Source organism: Vulpes lagopus, chromosome 2 (assembly GCF_018345385.1).
Source record: "Vulpes lagopus strain Blue_001 chromosome 2, ASM1834538v1, whole genome shotgun sequence".
NCBI lineage: Eukaryota > Metazoa > Chordata > Mammalia > Carnivora > Canidae > Vulpes > Vulpes lagopus.
Genome location: NC_054825.1, coordinates 81,628,450 through 81,650,033, shown reverse-complemented (window position 1 = coordinate 81,650,033; position 21,584 = coordinate 81,628,450). Strand labels below are relative to the sequence as shown.

The 21,584-nt window shown below is 35.9% G+C and overlaps 1 protein-coding gene across 1 annotated transcript; it reads left to right on the top strand.

Moving 5' to 3' along the window:
• Nucleotides 1-770: 770 nt before the first annotated feature.
• LOC121484892 (olfactory receptor 4F6-like) lies at nucleotides 771-1,709 on the top strand. The gene has a single exon (XM_041744684.1). The coding sequence runs from the start codon at nucleotides 771-773 to the stop codon at nucleotides 1,707-1,709; it is 939 nt and encodes a 312-aa protein (XP_041600618.1).
• The last annotated feature ends 19,875 nt before the right edge of the window (nucleotides 1,710-21,584 follow it).

The following is a 21,584-nucleotide window of genomic DNA, read 5'->3' as shown; positions in this document are numbered from 1 at the left end:
GACTGAATAGTTCACCTTGTCCACACTGGTATGAAATGATTCTTCAGTAATCTGAGAGATCACTAAGTTTTCTTTAGGCTTTCCACTCAATTCTTTGCATTGCAGCTTTGGTGACTATTTGACAGCAGAAATATATCAAGCTACTCCTTAAAATCCTTAATAATTTTCTATTGCTCTTAGGATATAAGGCAAAGTTCAATTCATATATACAAATTTCCATCCTGTCTGGCCTATTACTACAGCCTGATTTCAGTTGTTCATCCTCTTGCCCTCCTAACCTTCCTGTCTCATGATATTTGCACACGGCATTTCCATAGTCTGGATTCTACTTTTTAGTAGTAACAACTCCTTGTTAAGTAGAATCTGAGCAATCACCAGTTGAATGAGTCACATTGTTCTTATGGTACACTGTCTTTTCCTTTCAATCTATTATCAGAGTTCTATCTGTATTTAAAACTATTTATTGTCTACAATCACTATTAACCTGTAAACCTCCTGAAGTCAAGATCAGTGTTTTACCTCAAAACCTGACATAGTATGACGCACATGGTAGATCCTCAATAGGATTGTTAGTTATAATATTTATGCATATTAGCTGAATAGATAAATTAACACGATTTTTATAAAGCACTTTATGACTGTTACTGGAGATTTCTTCTTAAAACCAGACTTAATGAAAGCTCAAATCTGTGTTTTTAAATAATAATTTTTGATAAACTCTTTCTTTGTTATTTTGGTTTTGGTCTTTTAGGTATCACCAGGCAAAGCCAATGTATGAAGCAAATTATTCTGAAGTGTCTCAGTTTGTATTCTTGGGACTTTCTACCTATAGACCAGTGCAGCATTTTCTCCTTGCCTTCTCTACAGTGTTTTATGTAACAATTGTTTTGGGAAACCTCCTTGTAGTCTTTACAGTGACCTTTGATCCTTACTTACATTCCCCTATGTACTTCCTTTTAGCCAATCTTTCATTCATTGACTTGTGTCTTTCCACCTTAACGGTTCCCAAGATGATATCTGACCTTCAGTCAGGGCACAGAACCATATCCTTTCAAGGATGTGTCATCCAGATATTTGCCCTTCATGTCCTAGGTGGATCTGAGATGGTGCTGCTCATCTCCATGGCCTTAGATCGATATGTGGCCATATGTAAGCCCCTCCACTACCTGACTATCATGAGCCCGCAGATGTGCATTTTGCTTCTGTCTGGTGCTTGGGCTGTTGGCCTCATTCATTCAGTGACCCAGTTAGCTTTTGTTATCCATTTGCCTTTTTGCGGTCCTAATGAGATAGACAGCTTTTACTGTGACCTTCCTTGGTTCATCAAACTTGCCTGTGCAGACACCTACAGAATGGAGTTCATGGTGACTGCCAACAGTGGGTTAATTTCCATGGGCACCTTCTTCTCGTTGCTTATCTCCTATGTCTTCATTCTGGTCACTGTCTGGAAACATTCCTCAGGTGGTTTGTCTAAGGCCTTTTCAACTCTGTCAGCGCACATCACTGTGGTGGTTTTGTTCTTTGTACCGTGCATCTTTGTTTACGTGTGGCCATTTCCCTCAGTGCCAGTGGATAAGTTTCTTGCCATTTTGGACTTTGTGATTACACCCATTCTGAATCCTATTATCTACACATTGAGGAACAAAGACATGAAGATGGCACTGAAGAGACTGAGTAGTCAGCTCCTGAGTTTGAGAATGATCTCCTAAATAACTCATGAGAAAACAAATGATGCCTTCTGAAAGCAAGGCATAAATGTTAAAGGAGTATATACCATCTTAAGACAATGAATTTTATTTCAGCAGTTCAAAAATCTTGGGTAGTCTATTCCATGTTAATGGACAATAGTGTGATTTTATTATCTATCTATCTATCTATCTATCATCATCTATGTATCATCTATCTATCTATCGATCTATCTAAGACTATTTGCAGATTTTAAAATTCCCAATACTGAAAATACATGTTTTGTATGGCTAACATTTTGAATAGTCCATAGAATGTAAAAAGTTTTATGAATTTGTAGTCTCAGTGCTGTATTTGCAGAGCAATGGTGTAAAAATATATTTCTGTGTTACGAGGTTGGAGCATATGCTCATGTAAAGAGAATGATTTGTTCTTACGACTTATTTTTCATAAGTAAAGCAGGCTTGATTCAGGTGTGCTGTTGCTTTTTTCTTTCCATTATTACTAATACTAACATATACACTCTGTTACATAAATATGATTTTTGTTGTAGATTAAATATTATCTGATATTCACATATGCAGAAAACAAAGTAGACAAAATAGTTATAATTATTAGTAGTTAAGATCATATTTTCATCTGGTTTCTAAGAGGGAAAAGTTATATCTTCTTCTTCTCAACTTTGCTTTTAACTATTACTTTTAAATGTGTGCTGACTTTAGAAAGACGTGAATTAAACAACATTTATTTAAAAAGAATAGAACTAGGATGGGATTTAGGAAATGTTAAAGAGAAGGAATTCATATGTAGTATCACTCAACCATGGATACAATGCAGTACTGAACACCACTTCATGATCAAGCATTAACACTATGATTTTAGGCTTGCAGGTCTGACAATGCCTTTTGAAGCTTTGGTTTTTGAAATTTTATTCTTTTATTTAGATGGGCTTTCCTTCCTTATGTACTTCCTATTGTATTTCTCATTTATAATCTAGAAGTAGATTAAAATGTCTCCTCCTTTCATGTTCGAAAATAAAAATTATGATAATTTATCTTGTAGCTTTCAGATAAACATTCCTTCTAAGGCTAAACATCTGAAGTCTTTCTAAGAAAAACTCCCATTTAGAAACTTTCTTGAGAGTTATGCATGTAAGTATGTAGACATCTTTTTATGAGACAACCTGAAATGTCAGTTTAATTTTTTTTAAGATTTTATTTATTTATTCACAAGAAACAGAGAGACAGAGAGGTACAGACACAGGCAGAGGGAGAAGCAGACTCCAAAGAGGGAGCCTGACGTGGGACTCGACCCCGGGGTCTCCAGTATCACACCCTGGGCCGAAGGCAACACTAAACGGCTGAGCCACCTGGGCTGCCTTTTTTTTTTTTTTTAAGATTTCATAATTTTTTGTTAAAATCCATTTCTCTTGAATCCTGGGCATAAGCTGATAATGATTCTAGCCCTGAAGCAGAGAAAACTATATGAAAATATTCTATGATAAATGAAATGTCATTAAATCTGCAACATATAATATATAAGAATATCTGAATCAGAAATTCAAAATCTCTGACTAGAAATGACTAACAATTGAACTTAAAAATTAAATTTAAAAATGACTAACAATTTGGAAATAAAAAGTAAGAGATAACTTATACTGAAAACAATATTTGAATAAGACAAAATCATTTCAGAAATGAGAAATAAACTACTAGATATCCAAACAACAGTAGAATGGCCAAAATTACCATGGAGGTTCCTAGAAACAAAGATGAAGAGGGCCAAAAAATAAAACCTAATTAAAGACAAAGGTAAAACATTTTCAGAGAGGAAGTTGTATAAAACCAGGCAAATGGTATTCAATATTTGTATAATTTTATTTATTTATTTTTAATTAATTTTTTAAAAAGGTTTTTAATTCATTTATTCATGTGAGACACGGGGGGGGTGGGTGGGCAGAGACATAGGCAGAGGGAGAAGCAGGCTCTACGCAGGGAGCCTGAGGTGGGACTGGATCCCGGGTCTCCAGGACCACGCCCTGGATTGAAGGTGGCTAAACCGCGGAGCCACCAGGGCTACCCCAATAGTTGTATAATTTTAAGATGAGACAATGTAATAGAATTAAAATTTCAAACCTTTATTAATGTGTTAGAAATAAAAGACTAGAATCTACATATTACAATAGCTTCTAGTAAAGTTGGGAAATTTATCCCAGATGGTTAATTCCAAGGCATATTTTAATAAGATTATTACATATTTAAAATATCCTGCCTTCTGAGCCTCCTATCAAAGTAACTGAAGTAGCCTAAATAGAAGAGAAAATCAAATTGGTATCTGATTTCTTGGTAGCAGTACACAAAGTAAGACAACAAAGGAGCTATATTTCCAAAAGACTCAAGGAAATAATACATGACATAAGAATTACTGTATAGCCAATCTATCTTTCAAATATATCAGGATTAAATAAAAATGATGTTGAGTATGCAAGCTTTTGTACAATGTTGTATATTTAGCAAAACAACAAAACAGGACAGATTTATTGACAGGCATTGAAAAACAATGTTCCATATGGGACAGGTCAAGTGGGAAATATAATAATTAAAAATAATAGGGAACCCTGGGTGGCGCAGCGGTTTGGCGCCTGCCTTTGGCCCAGAGCGCGATCCTGGAGACCCGGGATCGAATCCCACGTCGGGCTCCTGGTGCATGGAGCCTGCTTCTCCCTCTGCCTGTGTCTCTGCCTCTCTCTCTCTCTCTCTCTGTGTGACTATCATAAATAAATAAAAATTAAAAAATAATAATAATAATTATCAGAAATATAATCACACTAAAGTAGATATTGGGTCTATGGATATATATCAGACTTTTTAACCTAATAACAGAGAATACACTTTTTCAAGCATACATGTAACATAACTGGAAACACCAGTGATTGATTATTTAAGGTCTGATTCCTTCACTAAGGAGTATACTTCCTGAGGGCACATGAGAGTTTTATGACAGAACTTGACACCGTATCTGGTGTATATTGGGTATTTTCAGTAGGTGGTCAATGAAAGCTTATTGAATAAATGAATTCTTAAAAGTACATTGTACCTGATAATGAAGATTGTTTCTAATTGCCCACTGTTGGAAATCAATTGAAATCTTTCAACATTTCTAACATAATTTCAGTTTTTTCTCTTATGTAAATACAAAATCAATGAATAGAGGAATTTAGTCTGTGATGAGTGAATTTATACTCCCCTTTTATAAATTTTGGCCAATACAACACTTCCTACTTTCTTTCCTATTTCTTATTCCTACTTTCTTTCCTATTTCTTAAAACACTTTCATCACCCAAAATAAACCTCATATCAGTTAGCAGTCACTCCCAATTCTCTTGTCCTCATATCTCATAGCAACCATATATCCACTTTCCGTCTATGGATTTGTCTATTTTGATATTTCATATAAATGGAAGTGGCTTCTTTCACTTAGCATAATGTTTTGAAGGTCATCTATACTGTAGCATGTATCAAAATTTCATTCCTTTTAATGGCTGAATAATATCCCATTATTTGATTGTACCATGTTTTGCTTATCCATTTATCTGTTAACAACATTTAGATTGTCTTTACCTTTTGGGTACTGTGAATATTATTTATATAAACATTTGTGCACATTTTTTTTGTTTGAACACCTGTTTTTAATTCTCTTGAGTGGAACTCCTGAGTTATATAGTAACATTATGTTTCACATTTTGAGGAATCGTCAAATTTTTCTGCAGTGGCTTTAGCATCCCATATTCATACCAGCAGTGTATGAGCATCCTAATTTCTCTGTAACTTCAATAATTGTTATTTTATTATCTTTTATTATGGCACGTTTTTAATTGAAGCTCGATTTTCTAACATATAGAGTAACACCCAAAGCTTATCCCATCAAGTGCCCTCCTCAGTGCCCATCACCCATTTACCCCATCCCCACCTGCCTCCCCTTCTGCAACCCTTTGCTCATTTCCCAGAGTTAGGAGTCTCTCATGGCAAATTCATGAGTGTGAAGTAAAATCACATTTTGGTTTTGATTTGCATTCCCCCAGTGACTTAATGGGGTTAAGTTTCTTTTCATGTGTTTCCTGGTTGGCCACTTGTTCATCTTCTTGAGAGAAATGTAATTTCATCTTTTGTTCATTTTAAAATTCATTTATTTGTGTTTTTATTATTGAGTTTTTAAAATATATTTTTTAAAGATTTATTTATTTATATGAGAGAGAGAACGAGTGGGATAGAGAGAGAGGGAGAATCTTAAGCAGACACCCTGCAGAATGTGGAGGCAGATGAGGGGCTTGATCTCATAACCCTGAGACCATAACCTGAGCCAAAATCAAGATTGGGGTGCATAACCAACTGAGTCACCCAGTTTGATTCCCTTACTGAGTTTTAAGAGTTCTTTATTTTTAGACCTGTATTAGTTTTCTAGGGCTGCCATAACAAATTACCACAACCTTGATGATTTAAAACAAAAATTTAATCTCTTGCAATTTTGGAAGCTACAAATCTAAAATCAATATATTGATAGGGCTATGCTCCTTCCTAAGGCTCTAGGAAAGAATCCTTCCTTTTTTTTTTTTTTTTTTTTTTTTTTTTTTTTTTTTTTTTTAATTAATTTTTATTGGTGTTCATTTACCAACATACAGAAAAACACCCAGTGCTCATCCCGTCAAGTGTCCACCTCAGTGCCTGTCACCCATTCCCCTCCAACACCCGCCCTCCTCCCCTTCCACCACCCCTAGTTCGTTTCCCCGAGTTAGGAGTCTTTATGTTCTGTCTCCCTTCCTGATATTTCCCAACATTTCTTTTCCCTTCCTTTATATTCCCTTTCACTAATGGTATATAGGCTTTATTTTTTTTTTTTTATTTTTTTTTTTTATTGGTGTTTAATTTACCAACATACAGAAAAACACCCAGTGCTCATCCCGTCAAGTGTCCACCTCAGTGCCCGTCACCCATTCCCCTCCAACACCCGCCCTCCTCCCCTTCCACCACCCCTAGTTCGTTTCCCAGAGTTAGGAGTCTTTATGTTCTGTCTCCCTTCCTGATATTTCCCAACATTTGGAAAGAATCCTTCCTTTCCACTTTCAGAATTTAGTGACTCCAGGTGTCCCTTGGCTTATGATTGCATAACTTCATCCTTAACTTCCATCTTCACATAGTCTTTTCCTCTATGTTCTTGTCTTTACCTCTTTGTCTCTTATTAAGAAAAGTTGTTATTAGATTTAGAGACAACCCAGGTTCTCTAAAACTTCATCTCAAAACCCTTATTACATTTGCAAAAATTTCCCAAGTAAGGTTAAATTAACAGTTTTAGGATTTGTGATACAGTATATAGATGCATCTTTTTGAGGGCCACCATTTAATGGACTACAAGACCCTCATCACAGAAATAATTTACAACTACTTTTTTAAGAAAATATTTTATTTACTTATTTGACAGAGAGAGAGAGCACAAGCAGGGGAAGTAGTAGAGGGAGAAGGAGAAGCAGATGCCCCCCACTAAGCAGGAAGCCTGACATGTGACTCGATCCCAGGAACCTGGGATCATGACCCCAGTCAAAGGCAGATGCTTACCTGACTGAGCGACCCATGTGCCCCTACAACTACTTTTATTTCCACTCTCTTGAGTGTATCTTTTTAGAAAATATTTATTTATTTATTTATTTATTCATTCATTCATTCATTCATTCATTCATTCATTCATTTGAGATGCAGAGAGAGAGAGAGGCAGAGACCTAAGCAGAGGGAGAATCAGGCTCCCTGCAGGGAGTCCGATGTGGGATTCAATCGGGGGGACTGGGATCATGCCCTGAGCCGAAGGCAGATGCTCAACTGCTGAGCCACCCAGGCATCTCTTAAATGTATCTTTTGACACACAAATTACTTTTAGTTTGGATGAAGTCCAGTTTATTTTTTTCTTTTTTTGTGTTTTCAGTATCATTTTAAAGAAACCCTTGTCTACAACAAAGAAACAAATAGCAAATTATAAATACATATATTCTCTGGTAATATATATTTCTAGGATTGTATTATCTTTTTTCAGTGCATTATAGTTCGATACTGATGTTCTCTGCCAAACACTGGTTCCAACAGCATTTTTCATGCATAAAAGAAGAAAGGCCACGATGGCCAGAGATTTAAAAAAAAAAATCATTGTACAAATTGTTATATTAAATTAAACTAAGCTTTGCTGTAATACTGTTTTCTCTTCAATAAGTGATGGTACCGGAATGTTGTCTAAGTGAAGGGGGGGTAGTATTGCAGGGGAGCAATCTAAATCGCAGAAGTTAAAAAAAAAAAGTATATTTATAATTTTGATGAGTTTATTTTTATAGGGAAGATTTTTCTTCCCTACAGTTGTTCCTGGAATGGCAAATTGTTTCCATTTATTAAAAGTCGAAGTTGTTCGTTAAAAAAAAAAAAAAAAAAAAGGCCATTCATGGCCTGTAGAAACTGAAATTATGAGGAAGAGAGTGGTTTAAGATGTGTTAGAAGACAGAAACTGCATTATGCAGGGCATTTAGGTCTTGAAAAACATCACATTTTGAATTTAACACTAACAATGATTGATAGCCTTTAGGAGCTTTTGTAGCATGTGCATTTACTATGTGAAAGACATTGTTAAATGTTTTACATAAGTTATGCATTTTATTCTTAACATGTTATGAGAATGAGGTGCTGTTTTACAGTAACTGATTTAGAGAAATAATGCTTCTTCTCAAAAATCCTAAAGCCAGTTAATGTGGGAAACAAAGGCAGAAGAAAATTATTAGATTTTCTTACTACCTATATAGCCTATTGACAAATCCTTGAAACAGGCAGACTGACCTTCCTCTAAGGACTCAACTGCCTAGATGTTCATACTTTGCTAAGGCAGAAGCCAATCTTAGCCTGATCTCCAGGATTCTGTAAGTCTACTTTAACTTATAAAAATTCCTTTAGAAATTCCCTTTATCTCTAAACCCTCCAAGATTCATACTAGCGATCATCCTCCAAGCATATGATCCACCAATACACATCTGCTGGGTCTCATGACTAAGGTTTTATTAGATGATAATAAATGATCTTTTCCCAACAATACCTAGCCCCTTAAGGTCCTGAAAACCTTGCTTCCAAAATTCCTTAGAGTCTTACACTATCCCTATCTCCCTCCCAACCTGAAAGAATACAATGGGCCACTCCTCAATACCCAGGGCAGCTCTTTCTGCACACAGTCCTACCCCTGTGCTTTAATAAAATCACCTCTTTGCATCAAAGACATCTCAAGAATTCTTTCTTGACCATTGGCTTTGAACCCTAACATATTTTCCTACATCACAGCCACTGACCTCTTTAATAGGTCTGAGTTTCAGGTCCTTAGGGTTCTTCTCTAAGCTTCTAAGTTTTACAGTACCAAACTCTCCCCTTTCTTTATTCCTTCAGCCCTGAAGCTGATACTATTTTTCTTCAGTTGCTTTATAAATGATCCCTTAGTCTTTTAAAAAGTTTATTATTTTTAGTTCTTCAATACATAGCTAACCATCTTTAAATTTTATTTAGAGAATAAGAATGTCTTTCTTTGTCTCCTAATTCATAAATTTGTAACAGAATTGTCCCAGAAATCAGATCCTTAAGGATGGGGTTTGGGAATTGGCTTGATATTGTTCTTGGGAATGACTGCAGCCTGAGAGTCTTGTCAATATGAAATGGCATGCTAGTAACCCCATTACCAGCAGGTAGTGGCATCATGAATAATTGTGTTATTTGTATGGAAGTGCCAACTGAAGCAATGGCTATTGTAGTTGACCATTTTGTTACTAATGATGATTATAAGGAGTGTGGAGTATAATGGATTCTTCTGAATACTTGTAGAAAGAAATGACAAACTCAGATTTTCAAAAGTTCATTTGAAGTTATAGTCTGAGAGCTAGAAAAAACATTATGGCTTTTGTAGTTAGAGATGTAATCTTAAACATATTTCTTTTGTAATTACAGATGTAATCTTGCTGAAATCAGCCACAAAATTTAATTTTGTTGTTTGCAGAATTACAATTTAATTTGTGAAGTTAAGGCTATTGCTTAGTAAGAAGTGGAAACATATTTAGAATTAAGCATGCATACAGTTGTACAAACTTCTTATTTCCCTTCTGTGTTCATTAAAGTGCAACTTAAAGCAGTAAAGTATTCAAAGCTTATCAATGATCAGCCAACCACCTCCTATAAGTAAAATACATGGTACTACCTTTAAAAAAAAGCCTACCTCTTACATTTTTTCTAAATAACAAGCATATTATTAGCAACCCTATAGGTTATATAGATGAAAAGAAGTTGCAGATGGGCTGCTTGCTTTCCAGGAGTTTAGCAACTTTTTCACTTTTGTTTTTGTTCAAGAGGGATTATTCATATTTTAAGAAGCTCTACAGGAGGCAAGAGTAACTCAGAGATTTTTCACAAAAGTAGGAATGATAGCCTTGAGATTAATAAAATGGAAAAATTAGGAAAAGGAGATAAATGAGTTACTGTTTTAGGAGCATTAAAATATACCAAAACATTTTTCATGCTCTTCTAAATTCAGTGTTGATCCACTAAGATTTTTTAAATAACAATTCTCTTAAAACTGTAAAAGTCTCAACATTTATGTTTTTATAGGAGAAACTTAGACTCACGGAAGTGAGTTCCAAGTTCCTTCTACTACCTTAAGAGGACTTCCTTTTCTCTCAAGTTGTAGTTTTATCTTATTTCTGTAGTAATTGAGTTTTAATAATTTCTCACTGGATATATAACCATTTTTTACTTCTATCTCTATGTTGAAAGTTATCTTAGTATATAATACTCTATCCAATATGACAAACTTTATCCTCTTCAATGGCAAGATCCACTTGAGCCAAGATAGCTGGAAGTTGCTACTATCCAGTAGCCATCAAAGAACAGAGATCTTCCAAAGCAGACATGGTGGCGGTATGTGCATCTTTGTTAAGAAGGCCATAGAAGCTCCTCTGGGAATAGGATGGGAGGAGATAAACTGTATGACCTTCTTTAAGATCAGAAGTTACACAAGCCAAACTCACCTCCAAGCAAGTGGACATAGGTGATACAGATACATACAGATATTTTAAGAATTATTTTAAAGAAGACAGTCACAGAGAATGTGAGACAACTTACTAAACACAAATTTTCTCTAAGACCAGATTGCTTTCTCCTCTTCTTTTCTGGTGTGTGCTTGAGACGACATCCACAGTTGGGTGGAGACAATATCTGGGGAAGCCCTTTTCCTCAGCCTGACATATATTCACTACTAGAAGGAATCCCTTGGGTGAATATGTTTTATTCTGTATTCTGGGAAGAACAAGAATCATGAAAATAATTTCCATTGGACATCTCTTGGGGAAGCCCTAGTCAAGATTAACTTTTGCATATTCTATAAATCAGAACAAGGAGACAAGAAAAATCACATATAAAGCAGCTATGCATTAAACATTAGTGAAGTTTTACATTATTTTTCATTTAACATATAAATACTGAGGAGAAACTTATGAGGAGCCATTACCTAGGTCCAGCTCATGGGTCAACTGGTGGTCTTGTCCTCTCTAATGACCTCCCCTTCCAATACTCTGATTATATTTTTAAAAATTATTTCTCCTTCCAACTCTATCATTTTCTGCTTCATATGTTTTATAACTCTATTATCAGGGACATAAATAATTGTTACTATCTTCTGATTGATTTCTTTCTCAATATGAAATGACATACTTTACCAGTGATAGTAATCTTTGCTCTGAAATATACTTTGATATTAAAATGACCACTGATGATTTATTTTGATTTATGTTCATAGGCATTTATTATTTCCATCCTTTTATTTTTAAATTTTTCTTTAATAATAGATTATTTCTATAGAGTAGTTTTAGAGTAGTTTTAGATTTGTGACAAAATTGAGTGGAATGTGCAAAGAATTTCCTTATACCTCCTGAGCCCCCACATGCACAAACTCCCTCATGGTCAACATTCGATACCACAGTGATACATTCCTTCCAATCAGTGTACCCACCCTGACACATCACTCTTACTCAAAGCCCATGGTTTACATTGGGGTTCACTTTTGGTGTTGTACATACTTTAGGTTTTGGCAACTGTATAATGATATGTATTCACCATTGTAGAATAATACAGAATGGTTTCATTTCACTGGCCTGAAGTCATCTGTGCTCTGCCTATTTACTTTTCCTTCTTTCTTAACCCCTGGCAACTACTAATTTTATGGATTTCACAGTTTTGCCTTTTCTAGAATGGCAGACAGAATCCTACAAAATCTACCCTTTTCACACTGACTTTTTCTTCACTCAGTAATATGCATTTAAGTGTCTTCCTTTTTTTGTAGCTGGGTAGTTTATTTCCTCTTAGCACTGAGCAATATATCATTGTCTAGATGTACCACAGTTTATTTATGCATTTACCTTCTGAAGAAAATCTTGGTTGATTCCAAGTTTGGGCAATTATGAGAAACACTGCTGTGAACCTGAGTATGGAGGATTTTGTTCCAATGTATTTGGGTAAATACTAAGCATCCCAATTGCTGGATTGAATGGAATGAGTTTGTTTAGTTTTGTAGGCAACTGCCAAATTGTCTTCCAAAGTGGTTGTACCATTTTGCATTCCCATCAAGATTAGAGTACCTGTTGCTCCATATCCTTGCTAGTGTTTGGTGTCATCAGTGCTTTAGATTTAATAACACCAATAAGTCTATAGTGGATCTTGTTTTAATTTTTAGCTCCTTGATTATACGTGATGCTGAACATCTTTTTACTTATTTGCCATCTGTATATATTCTTTAGTGAGACTTTTGATCGGATACTTTGCTGTTATTTTTTTTATCAGGTTCTTTTCTTTGTTGTTGATTTTAAGGAGATATTTGAGTATACTGGATAGCAGCCCTTTATCAGATATGTCTTTTGCAAATATATTTACCAGTGTAACTTGTTTTTTCATTCTCTTGGCATTGTCATTTGCAGAGAAAACGTTCTCATTTTCCATGCAGTTCAGCTTGTCAGTTATTTCTTTCATGGATTGTGCCTTTGGTGCTGTATTTAAAAGTCATTGCCACACACAAGGTCATCTAGATTTTTTTTCCTATGTTATTTTTTTAGGAGATTCATATTTTTGTACTTTTCATCTGTGATCCATTTTGAGTTAAATTTTAAGAAAAGTATAAGGTCTATGTAGATACCTCCCCCCCTCTCCCCATTTTTGACATGTGGATGTCCAGTTGCTCAAGTACCACTTGTTGAAAAGACTTATCTTTGCTCCATTGCATTACCTCTGGTCCTTTCAAATATCAATTGCCTAAATTTATGTCTTTTCCTGGACCTTCTGTTTCATTCCATTGATATTTGTCTTGATTACTGCAGCTTTATACTAAGTCTGAAGTTGAGTAGTGTCAGTCTTCTAACTTTGTTCTTCTCCTTCATCCTCACATATTTAACCTATCAGTGTCTCTATATTTAAAGTGTGTTTCTCAATGTAGGGTCCCCAAATCACCTGTCCCCACCAAATTTCCTAGATAACCTTCAAATCATCCTGAAAATCTACGAATTTGGCCTGAGATTTGAAGAGAGACCAGCTGGAATGCTACAGTGAGAAGAGTTCGCGCTTCCATCAAGGTAGGAAGACAGGGGTGGGAGTGAAGAATTAAAGAAACAAAAGGCCTCCAAGGGGGAGGGGCCCCGCGAGGAGCCGGGCTGAGGCCGGGGCGAGTGTCCCCAGGACAGGAGAGCCCCGTCCCGGAGAAGCAGGAGCTGCACCAACCTCCCCGGGCGGAAAGGGCCTCGCAGGGAGGTGGAGCAGAACCCAGGACCTAAATCACAACAAAATTTTGGAAGGACTTCAAACCGTGGAGGTTAAAGACCACCCTGCTAAAAGATGAAAGGGTCAACCAGGAAATTAAGGAAGAATTTAAAAGATTCATGGAAACTCATGAGAGTGAAGATACAACCATTCAAAATCTTTGGGATGCAGCAAAAGCAGTCCTGAGGGGGAAATACATCACATTACAAGCATCCATTCAAAAACTGGAAAGACCGCAAATACAAAAGCTAACCTTACACATAAAGGAGCTAGAGAAAAACCAGCAAATAGATCCTACACCCAGCAGAAGAAGAGGGTTAATAAAGATTCGAGCAGAACTCAACGAAATCGAGACCAGAAGAACTGTGGAACAGATCAACAGAACCAGGAGTTGGTTCTTTGAAAGAATTAATAAGATAGATAAACCATTAGCCAGCCTTATTAAATAGAATAGAGAGAAGACTCAAATTAATAAAATCATGAATGAGAAAGGAGAGATCAGTACCAACACCAAGAAAATACAATTTTAAAAACCTATTATGAACAGCTATACTCCAATAAATTAGGCAATCTAGAAGAAATGGACACATTCCTGGAAAGCCACAAACTACCAAAACTGGAGCAGGAAGAAATAGAAAACCTGAACAGGCCAATAACCAGGGAGGAAATTGAAGCAGTCATCAAAAACCTCCCAAGACACAAGAGTCCAGGGCCAGATGGCTTCCCAGGGGAACTCTATCAAACGTTTGAAGAAGAAACCATACTTATTCTACTAAAGCTGTTTGGAAAGATAGAAAGGGATGGAGTACTTCCAAATTCGTTCTATGAGGCCAGCATCACCTTAATTCCGAAACCAGACAAAGACCCCACCAAAAAGGAGAATTACAGACCAATATCCCTGATGAACACGGATGCAAAAATTCTCAACAAGATACTAGCCAATAGGATCCAACAATACATTAAGAAAATTATTCACCATGACCAAGTAGGATTCATCCCCGGGACACAAGGCTGGTTCATCACTCATTAAACAATCAATGTGATTCATCATATCAGCAAGAGAAAAACCAAGAACCATATGATCCTCTCATTAGATGCAGAGAAAGCATTTGACAAAATACAGCATCCATTCCTGATCAAAACTCTTCAGAGTGTAGCGATAGAGGGAACATTCCTCAGCATCTTAAAAGCCATCTATGAAAAGCCCACAGCAAATATCATTCTCAATGGGGAAGCACTGGGAGCCTTTCCCCTAAGATCAGGAACAAGACAGGGATGTCCACTCTCACCACTGCTATTCAACATAGTACTGGAAGTCCTCACCTCAGCAATCAGACAACAAAAAGACATTAAAGGCATTCAAATTGGCAAAGAAGAAGTCTAACTCTCCCTGTTCGCCGATGACATGATACTCCACATAGAAAACCCAAAAGACTCCACCCCAAGACTGCTAGAACTCATACAGCACTTTGGTCACGTGACAGGATACAAAATCAATGCCCAGAAATCAGTGGCATTTCTATACACTAACAATGAGACTGAAGAAAGAGAAATTAAGGAGTCAAACCAATTTAGAATTGCGCCCAAAAGCCTAAGATACCTAGGAATAAACCTAACCAAAGAGGTAAAGGATCTATACCCTAAAAAGTATAGAACACTTCTGAAAGAAATTGAGGAAGACACAAAGAGATGGAAAAATATTCCATACTCATGGATTGGCATAATTAATATTGTGAAAATGTCAATGTTACCCAGGGCAATTTACACGTTTAATGCAATCCCTATCAAAATACCGTGGACTTTCTTTAGAGAGTTAGAAGAAATTATTTTAAGATTTGTGTGGAATCAGAAAAGACCCCAAATAGCCAGGGAAATTTTAAAAAAGAAAACCATAGCTGGGGGCATCACAATGCCAGATTTCAGATTGTACTACAAAGCTGTGGTCATCAAGACAGTGTGGTACTGGCACAAAAACAGACACATAGATCCATGGAACAGAATAGAGAATCCAGAAGTGGACCCTCAACTTTATGGTCAACTAATATTCGACAAAGCAGGAAAGACTATCCACTGGAAGAAAGTCTCTTCAATAAATGGTGTTGGGAAAATTGGACATCCACATGCAGAAGAATGAAACTAGACCACTCTCTTGCACCAGACACAAAGATAAACTCAAAATGGATGCAAGATCTAAATGTGAGACAAGATTCCATCAAAATCCTAGAGGAGAACACAGGCAACACCCTTTTTGAACTCGGCCACAGTAACTTCTTGCAAGATACATCCACAAGGGCAAAAGAAACAAAAGAAAAAATGGACTTCACAGAAAAATTGGGACTTCATCCAGATAAGAAGCTTTTGCACAGCAAAGGATACAGTCAACAAAACCAAAAGACAACCTACAGATTGGGAGAAGATATTTGCAAATGACGTATCAGATAAAGGCCTAGTTTCCAAGATCTATAAAGAACTTATTAAACTCAACAGCAAAGAAACAAACAATCCCGTCATGAAATGGGCAAAAGACATGAAGAGAAATCTCACAGAGGAAGACATAGATATGGCCAACACACACATGAGAAAATGCTCTGCATCACTTGCCATCGGGGAAATACAAATCAAAACCACAATGAGATACCACCTCACACCAGTGAGAATGGGTAAACTTAACAAGGCAGGAAACCACAAATGTTGGAGAGGATGCGGAGAAAAGGGAACCCTCTTACACTGTTGGTGGAAATGTGAACTGGTGCAGCCACTCTGGAAAACTGTGTGGAGGTTCCTCAAAGAGTTAAAAATAGACCTGCCCTATGACCCAGCAATTGCACTGTTGGGGATTTACCCCAAAGATACAGATGCAATGAAATGCTGGGACACCTGCACCCCGATGTTTCTAGCAGCAATGTCCACAATAGCCAAACTGTGGAAGGAGCCTCGGTGTCCATCGAAAGATGATGAATAAAGAAGATGTGGTTTATGTATCCAATGGAATATTCCTCAGCCATTAGCAACGACAAATACCACCATTTGCTTCAACGTGAATGGAAGTGAGTGTATTATGTTGAGTGAAGTAAGTCAATCGGAGAAGGACAAACAGTGTATGTTCTCATTCATTTGGGGAATATAAATAATAATGAAAGGGAATATAAGGGAGGGGAGAAAAAGTGTGTGGGAAATATCAGAAAAGGAGACAGAACACAAAGACTCCTAACTCTGGGAAACGAACTAGGGGTGGTGGAAGGGGAGGAGGACGGGGGATGGAAGTGAATGAGTGATGGGCACTGAGGGGGGCACTTGACTGGATGAGCACTGGGTGGTATTCTGTATGTTCGCAAATTGAACACCAATAACAAATAAATTTATTATAAAAAAATAACTTCACAAAATCATAAAAAAAAAGAACTTCACAGTGTCTTAAAAAAATTAAGTGTGTTTCTCTGCTTTAGTATATAGTTCAGTCTGTATCAATGAACAATGTTGGTCGGGAGTTTTTTTATTTTGTGCTGTCTTTCATATCAAGGTAAAATTGCTCTCCAGAATGAGTTGTGAACAGTTTGCTACTTCTCCATTTTCTGGAGGAGTTTTTGAAGAATTGGTCTTACTTCTTTAAAAATTTGGCAGAATTTATCAGTGAAGCCATCAGAGCCTGGGTTTTCTTTTGGGAAGTTTAAAAAAATTCTAACAATATCTCTATTTTACATGTCTTTATATATATATTTTTAATAGACTTCATGCCCAGAGTGGAGTTGAACACAGGGTGAATCATGACCCTGAGATTAAGGCCTGAACTGAGATAAAGAGTCAGACATTTAACTGATTAAGTCATGCAGGTGCCTCGGGATTTTCTATGCTTTATTGTGTATTTTCAGGCATTTGTCCATTTCATATAAATGTTCTTATTTGTTGACTATACCTTCTCATAGTGGTCCTTTAAAATAATTTTTATTTTTGTAGGGTCATTACAAATGTTTCCACTGTAACCTTAATTATGCCAAAAATAGACCCTGGACATAGATTTTCTGTGTTGCTCTTCATATAAATTATCCTCCTCAGGCAGGGTTTCCATGCCCCTCTTGTCTGCAGTGCTCCACCTGGGCAGATCTCCATACCATGGAGGCAGAGTTGAGAGGGGATATGGGAGCCACTAGTTATCAAGACCAGCCTTAGTACTACTGGGATACATTCTCTTTGCCCACTTCTGGATTTTGGGGGCACAGTGGGGCTGAATCTCCTTATGGGATGCAGCACCTATGTAGCAAAGAAGTTTCATAGCACAAAGTGGGGAGCCCGATGTGGGACTCAATCCCAGGACTCTGGGATCAGGACCTGAGCCGAAGGGAGACACTCAACCACTTAGCCCCCCAGGGGCCCCAGTATTTGTAATATATTAAAATGACAAGGATTTGTATCTAGATCACTGCTGCCCAAAAGAACTTCCTATGATGATGAAAATGGTTTATATCTGTCTTGTCCCATATGGTAGCCACAGCTATTAAACACCCGAATAAGGCAAATCTGAATGAGTCTTCATTTTTATTTTAATTTTGTTTATTTTCATACATTCAAATTAGCATTTAAACAAACATATATGGGGACACCTGGGTGGCTCAGTGGTTAAGAATCTGCCTTTGGCTCAGGTCGTGATCCTGGAGTGGTGATATCGAGTCCCATCAGGCTCCCTGCAGGGAGCCTGCTTTCCCTCTGCCTGTGTCCCCGCCTTTCTCTCTGTCTCTTTCATGAACAAATAAATAAAATCTTAAAAATATAAAAATAGACATATATGTTACTAGCTACTGTATTGAGCAGAGCAGAAGTACAGCATGCAAATCACCAAAAAAAGCATAGGAAACTTATTTTAAGTGGGCCAAGTCTTAGAGTCATTGGTAGAAAAGCTTGAATAGCTAATAGGTATGAGAGGGGCACTAAATTCCCTGATAATCAGAAAAAAAGCATAGTAAAGCAACAAGATATTATTTTATGGAAACAAAAATTTAGAGAGGCAAGTTATGCTAAATTTTGTAGTGAGTACATGAGCAATAGGAATTTTGCTCTGTAGTTGGAATTCAATTCATTTTGGAAAGCAGTCTGTAATATTTAGTGAAATAATGTTGGTAAATGTTTTATTTTTATTTTTATTTTTATTTTTATTTTATTTTTTTCTCTTCTGGGTATTTATTTTAGAGAAATTCTAAAGCTACATAGAGCTGTTGAGCAAATATTAATTATGAAATCATTTATGATAATAGGAAATCATAAGCAGTTTAGCTGTCCATCATTTGGTGAATAGCTAGTAAACTGATTTATTTTCACTATTGAATAATAGCAATTCTTTGAAGTAAAGAGCTCTCTTTATGAAACAATATGAATTGTACTCAGGGAAAAGAAAATAGAATGGCATTTTTGTAATTTAAAGTACGTAGATTCATAAGATAATAGTTGCCATTTCATAAAGAAATTGGCATATTTAAAGGGACATAAATACATTTAGAATGAGAGAATTGCAGTCAAGAATTAATTCAGGAAGAAGAGATGAAAATAAATAGACTCTAATGTACAATTAAACTGAGGCATTGTTTTTATCTCAATGCTACAAAAGGGTTACAATAGAAAACATGGGGGGAAATGACTGATATATGTCATCTGGTGTTCTAAATCTTTTCTTCCTGCATGAAATATAGAAGCAATTAATTAATTAAGTCCTGTCATGAAGAAGAGTGTCTCTCAAATTTTTGGCTAATAATTTCTCTTGAAAATTACAAAGAAGAATGAGCTTATGTATCTGACAAAGTAAATCAGTGATGCCTGCAGTCAAATCAGTCACTCAGTCAAGCAGTGTTTATTAAGTAACTACCTTATGGTGGGCACACACTAAGAATATTCTAGTGAATAAGGTGGAGATAGTCCTTGACTTCATGATTCCTTTATGTCCCAATGGGAAATATAGATAGATGCAAGATTTGATTAAATAATTTATGACATGACAACCACTACAAAACAAAGTTAGGCTGCTCTGGAGTCCTAAAAAAGAGAGTTCTACTCAAGTTTAGATGGCTAGGGAAGGCATCTCTCAGAAGATGAGGTTGAAGCCTTCCTGAAAAGTGAAAAGTCTTCAGTGTAGAAAAGATGGTGATAGGCGGAGAAGCTTATACTCAACTTCTAAAGATAAGGTTTCCTTAGTGTATTTGAAACTGTTTTAGACAATAGAAAAAGAAAGAAAGTTATAAAATGAACAACTCTAAAACCAACAAAAATAAGAACAACTAGTAAATTTGAAAAGATGAAAGGTGAAAAAAAAGCCATATTATTACAAACTGGAGTTGAAACTAAAAAATCAAGGAAATGTTGGCAACATTAAGTCAATCCACCAGTATAACAGATTAAATGAAAAAAAGGTACAATTATCTCAAAGTGTGCATAAATTTTTACAAACTAAACAATCATTTATGATTTTAAATAGATTGGAAATTAATTAAATAAACATATCTTAATTTTAAGAGGGTAGAGTCCATAATATTATTTTAGAAATGAACACTATAAATTCAGGGGAAAAAATGCCTTCCCTTCATCATTGTACTGGTGGTTTCATCCAAATACAATACAACCTACCAAAATATCACCAAATATTATAAAATAAAATGTGCCAAAATAAAAAGATTTGTTACATTGATGAATTGGAATAATCAAAATCATAAAGTTTTTTTAATCTTTCTAAATTAATCTATAAATTTTTATTTCAATTGCTATTCTAAAATTTTTTGGTAGAATTTGACAACTTATCCTAAAATCATCTGGAAGAGTTAATTGACAAGAACTGGGATATATTTAAAGTAGAGCAATTGAAAAGGCAGACTCATGATGACTGATAACAACTGTTTCAGATGGTATAGGGTTTCACCGAGAAACAAAATGACCAATGGAAGGATTGACAGAGGCCATAATCAGACCCAAGCATTCAATGGATTCTTGATATGGCAAAGGTGACATTTCAATCATTAGGGAAAAACTATTTGGTAGCTGGTCTTTGTATATCTGTTTATATCCATACAATAATAAATTAGACTCCTATCAGATACCAATACAAAATTTAACTTCCAGTTGGATTAAATAACTAAATTTGATAAAAGAAAAGTTTAAAATTATAAAAAAGAGAACACAGAATATTTTGGGCAATCAGTTGTAAAAATGTATTACATAGAGACAAAACCACAAACCTAAAGGAAAAAAAATTAAATAACTATTTCAAATTTTGTGTATTTATAAACATCACAAAGTGTTAATATAGGAGTGAAGACATTTTCAGTTCATATATATAGTGAAAAGGCAAGCTATAGAATGGAAGAAAATATTTCCAAATTATACATCTGATAAAGAGTTAATATTCAAAAATAAATGAACAAACAAAAAAGCAGAATCAGGTTTAAAAATGCATGGAACAAACCAATGTTTGCCAGAGCAAAGAGTATTGGAGGGTTGGGCAAGATGGGTGAAGGGAAGTGGGAGATACAGGCCTTCAGTGATGGAATGAGTGTGTCACAGGATGGAAGGCACAGCATGGGGAATACAGTCAATGGTGATAATGATGTGTGGAGACAGGTGGCAGGTACACTTGTGGTGAGCACAGCATAATGCATAGCCTTGTTGAATCACTACATTGTATACCTGGAACTAAGGTAACATTGTGTGACAACTATATTCAAATAAAGTAAGCAGAGTTAATATCCAGAATATATAAAGAACTTCTACAATTTAATAACAAAAACAGTTTAATGGGCAAAGGATTTGAATAAACATTTATCCATGAAAAACACACTAATATCCCACAAGCATATGAAAAAAATGCTCAACATCCCTCATTATCAGGGAAATGAAAATCAAAATCACAATGAGGTATTGCCTCACACCTGCTAGAGTGGACACTATCAAAACAGCAACAACAGCAAAAACAAAACCAGAAAATAACAAGTGCTAACAGATATGTAAGATAGGGAAGAATTGGAAACTTTTGAACTGTTAGTAGGAATGTAAATAGTGCAGCTGCCCTGG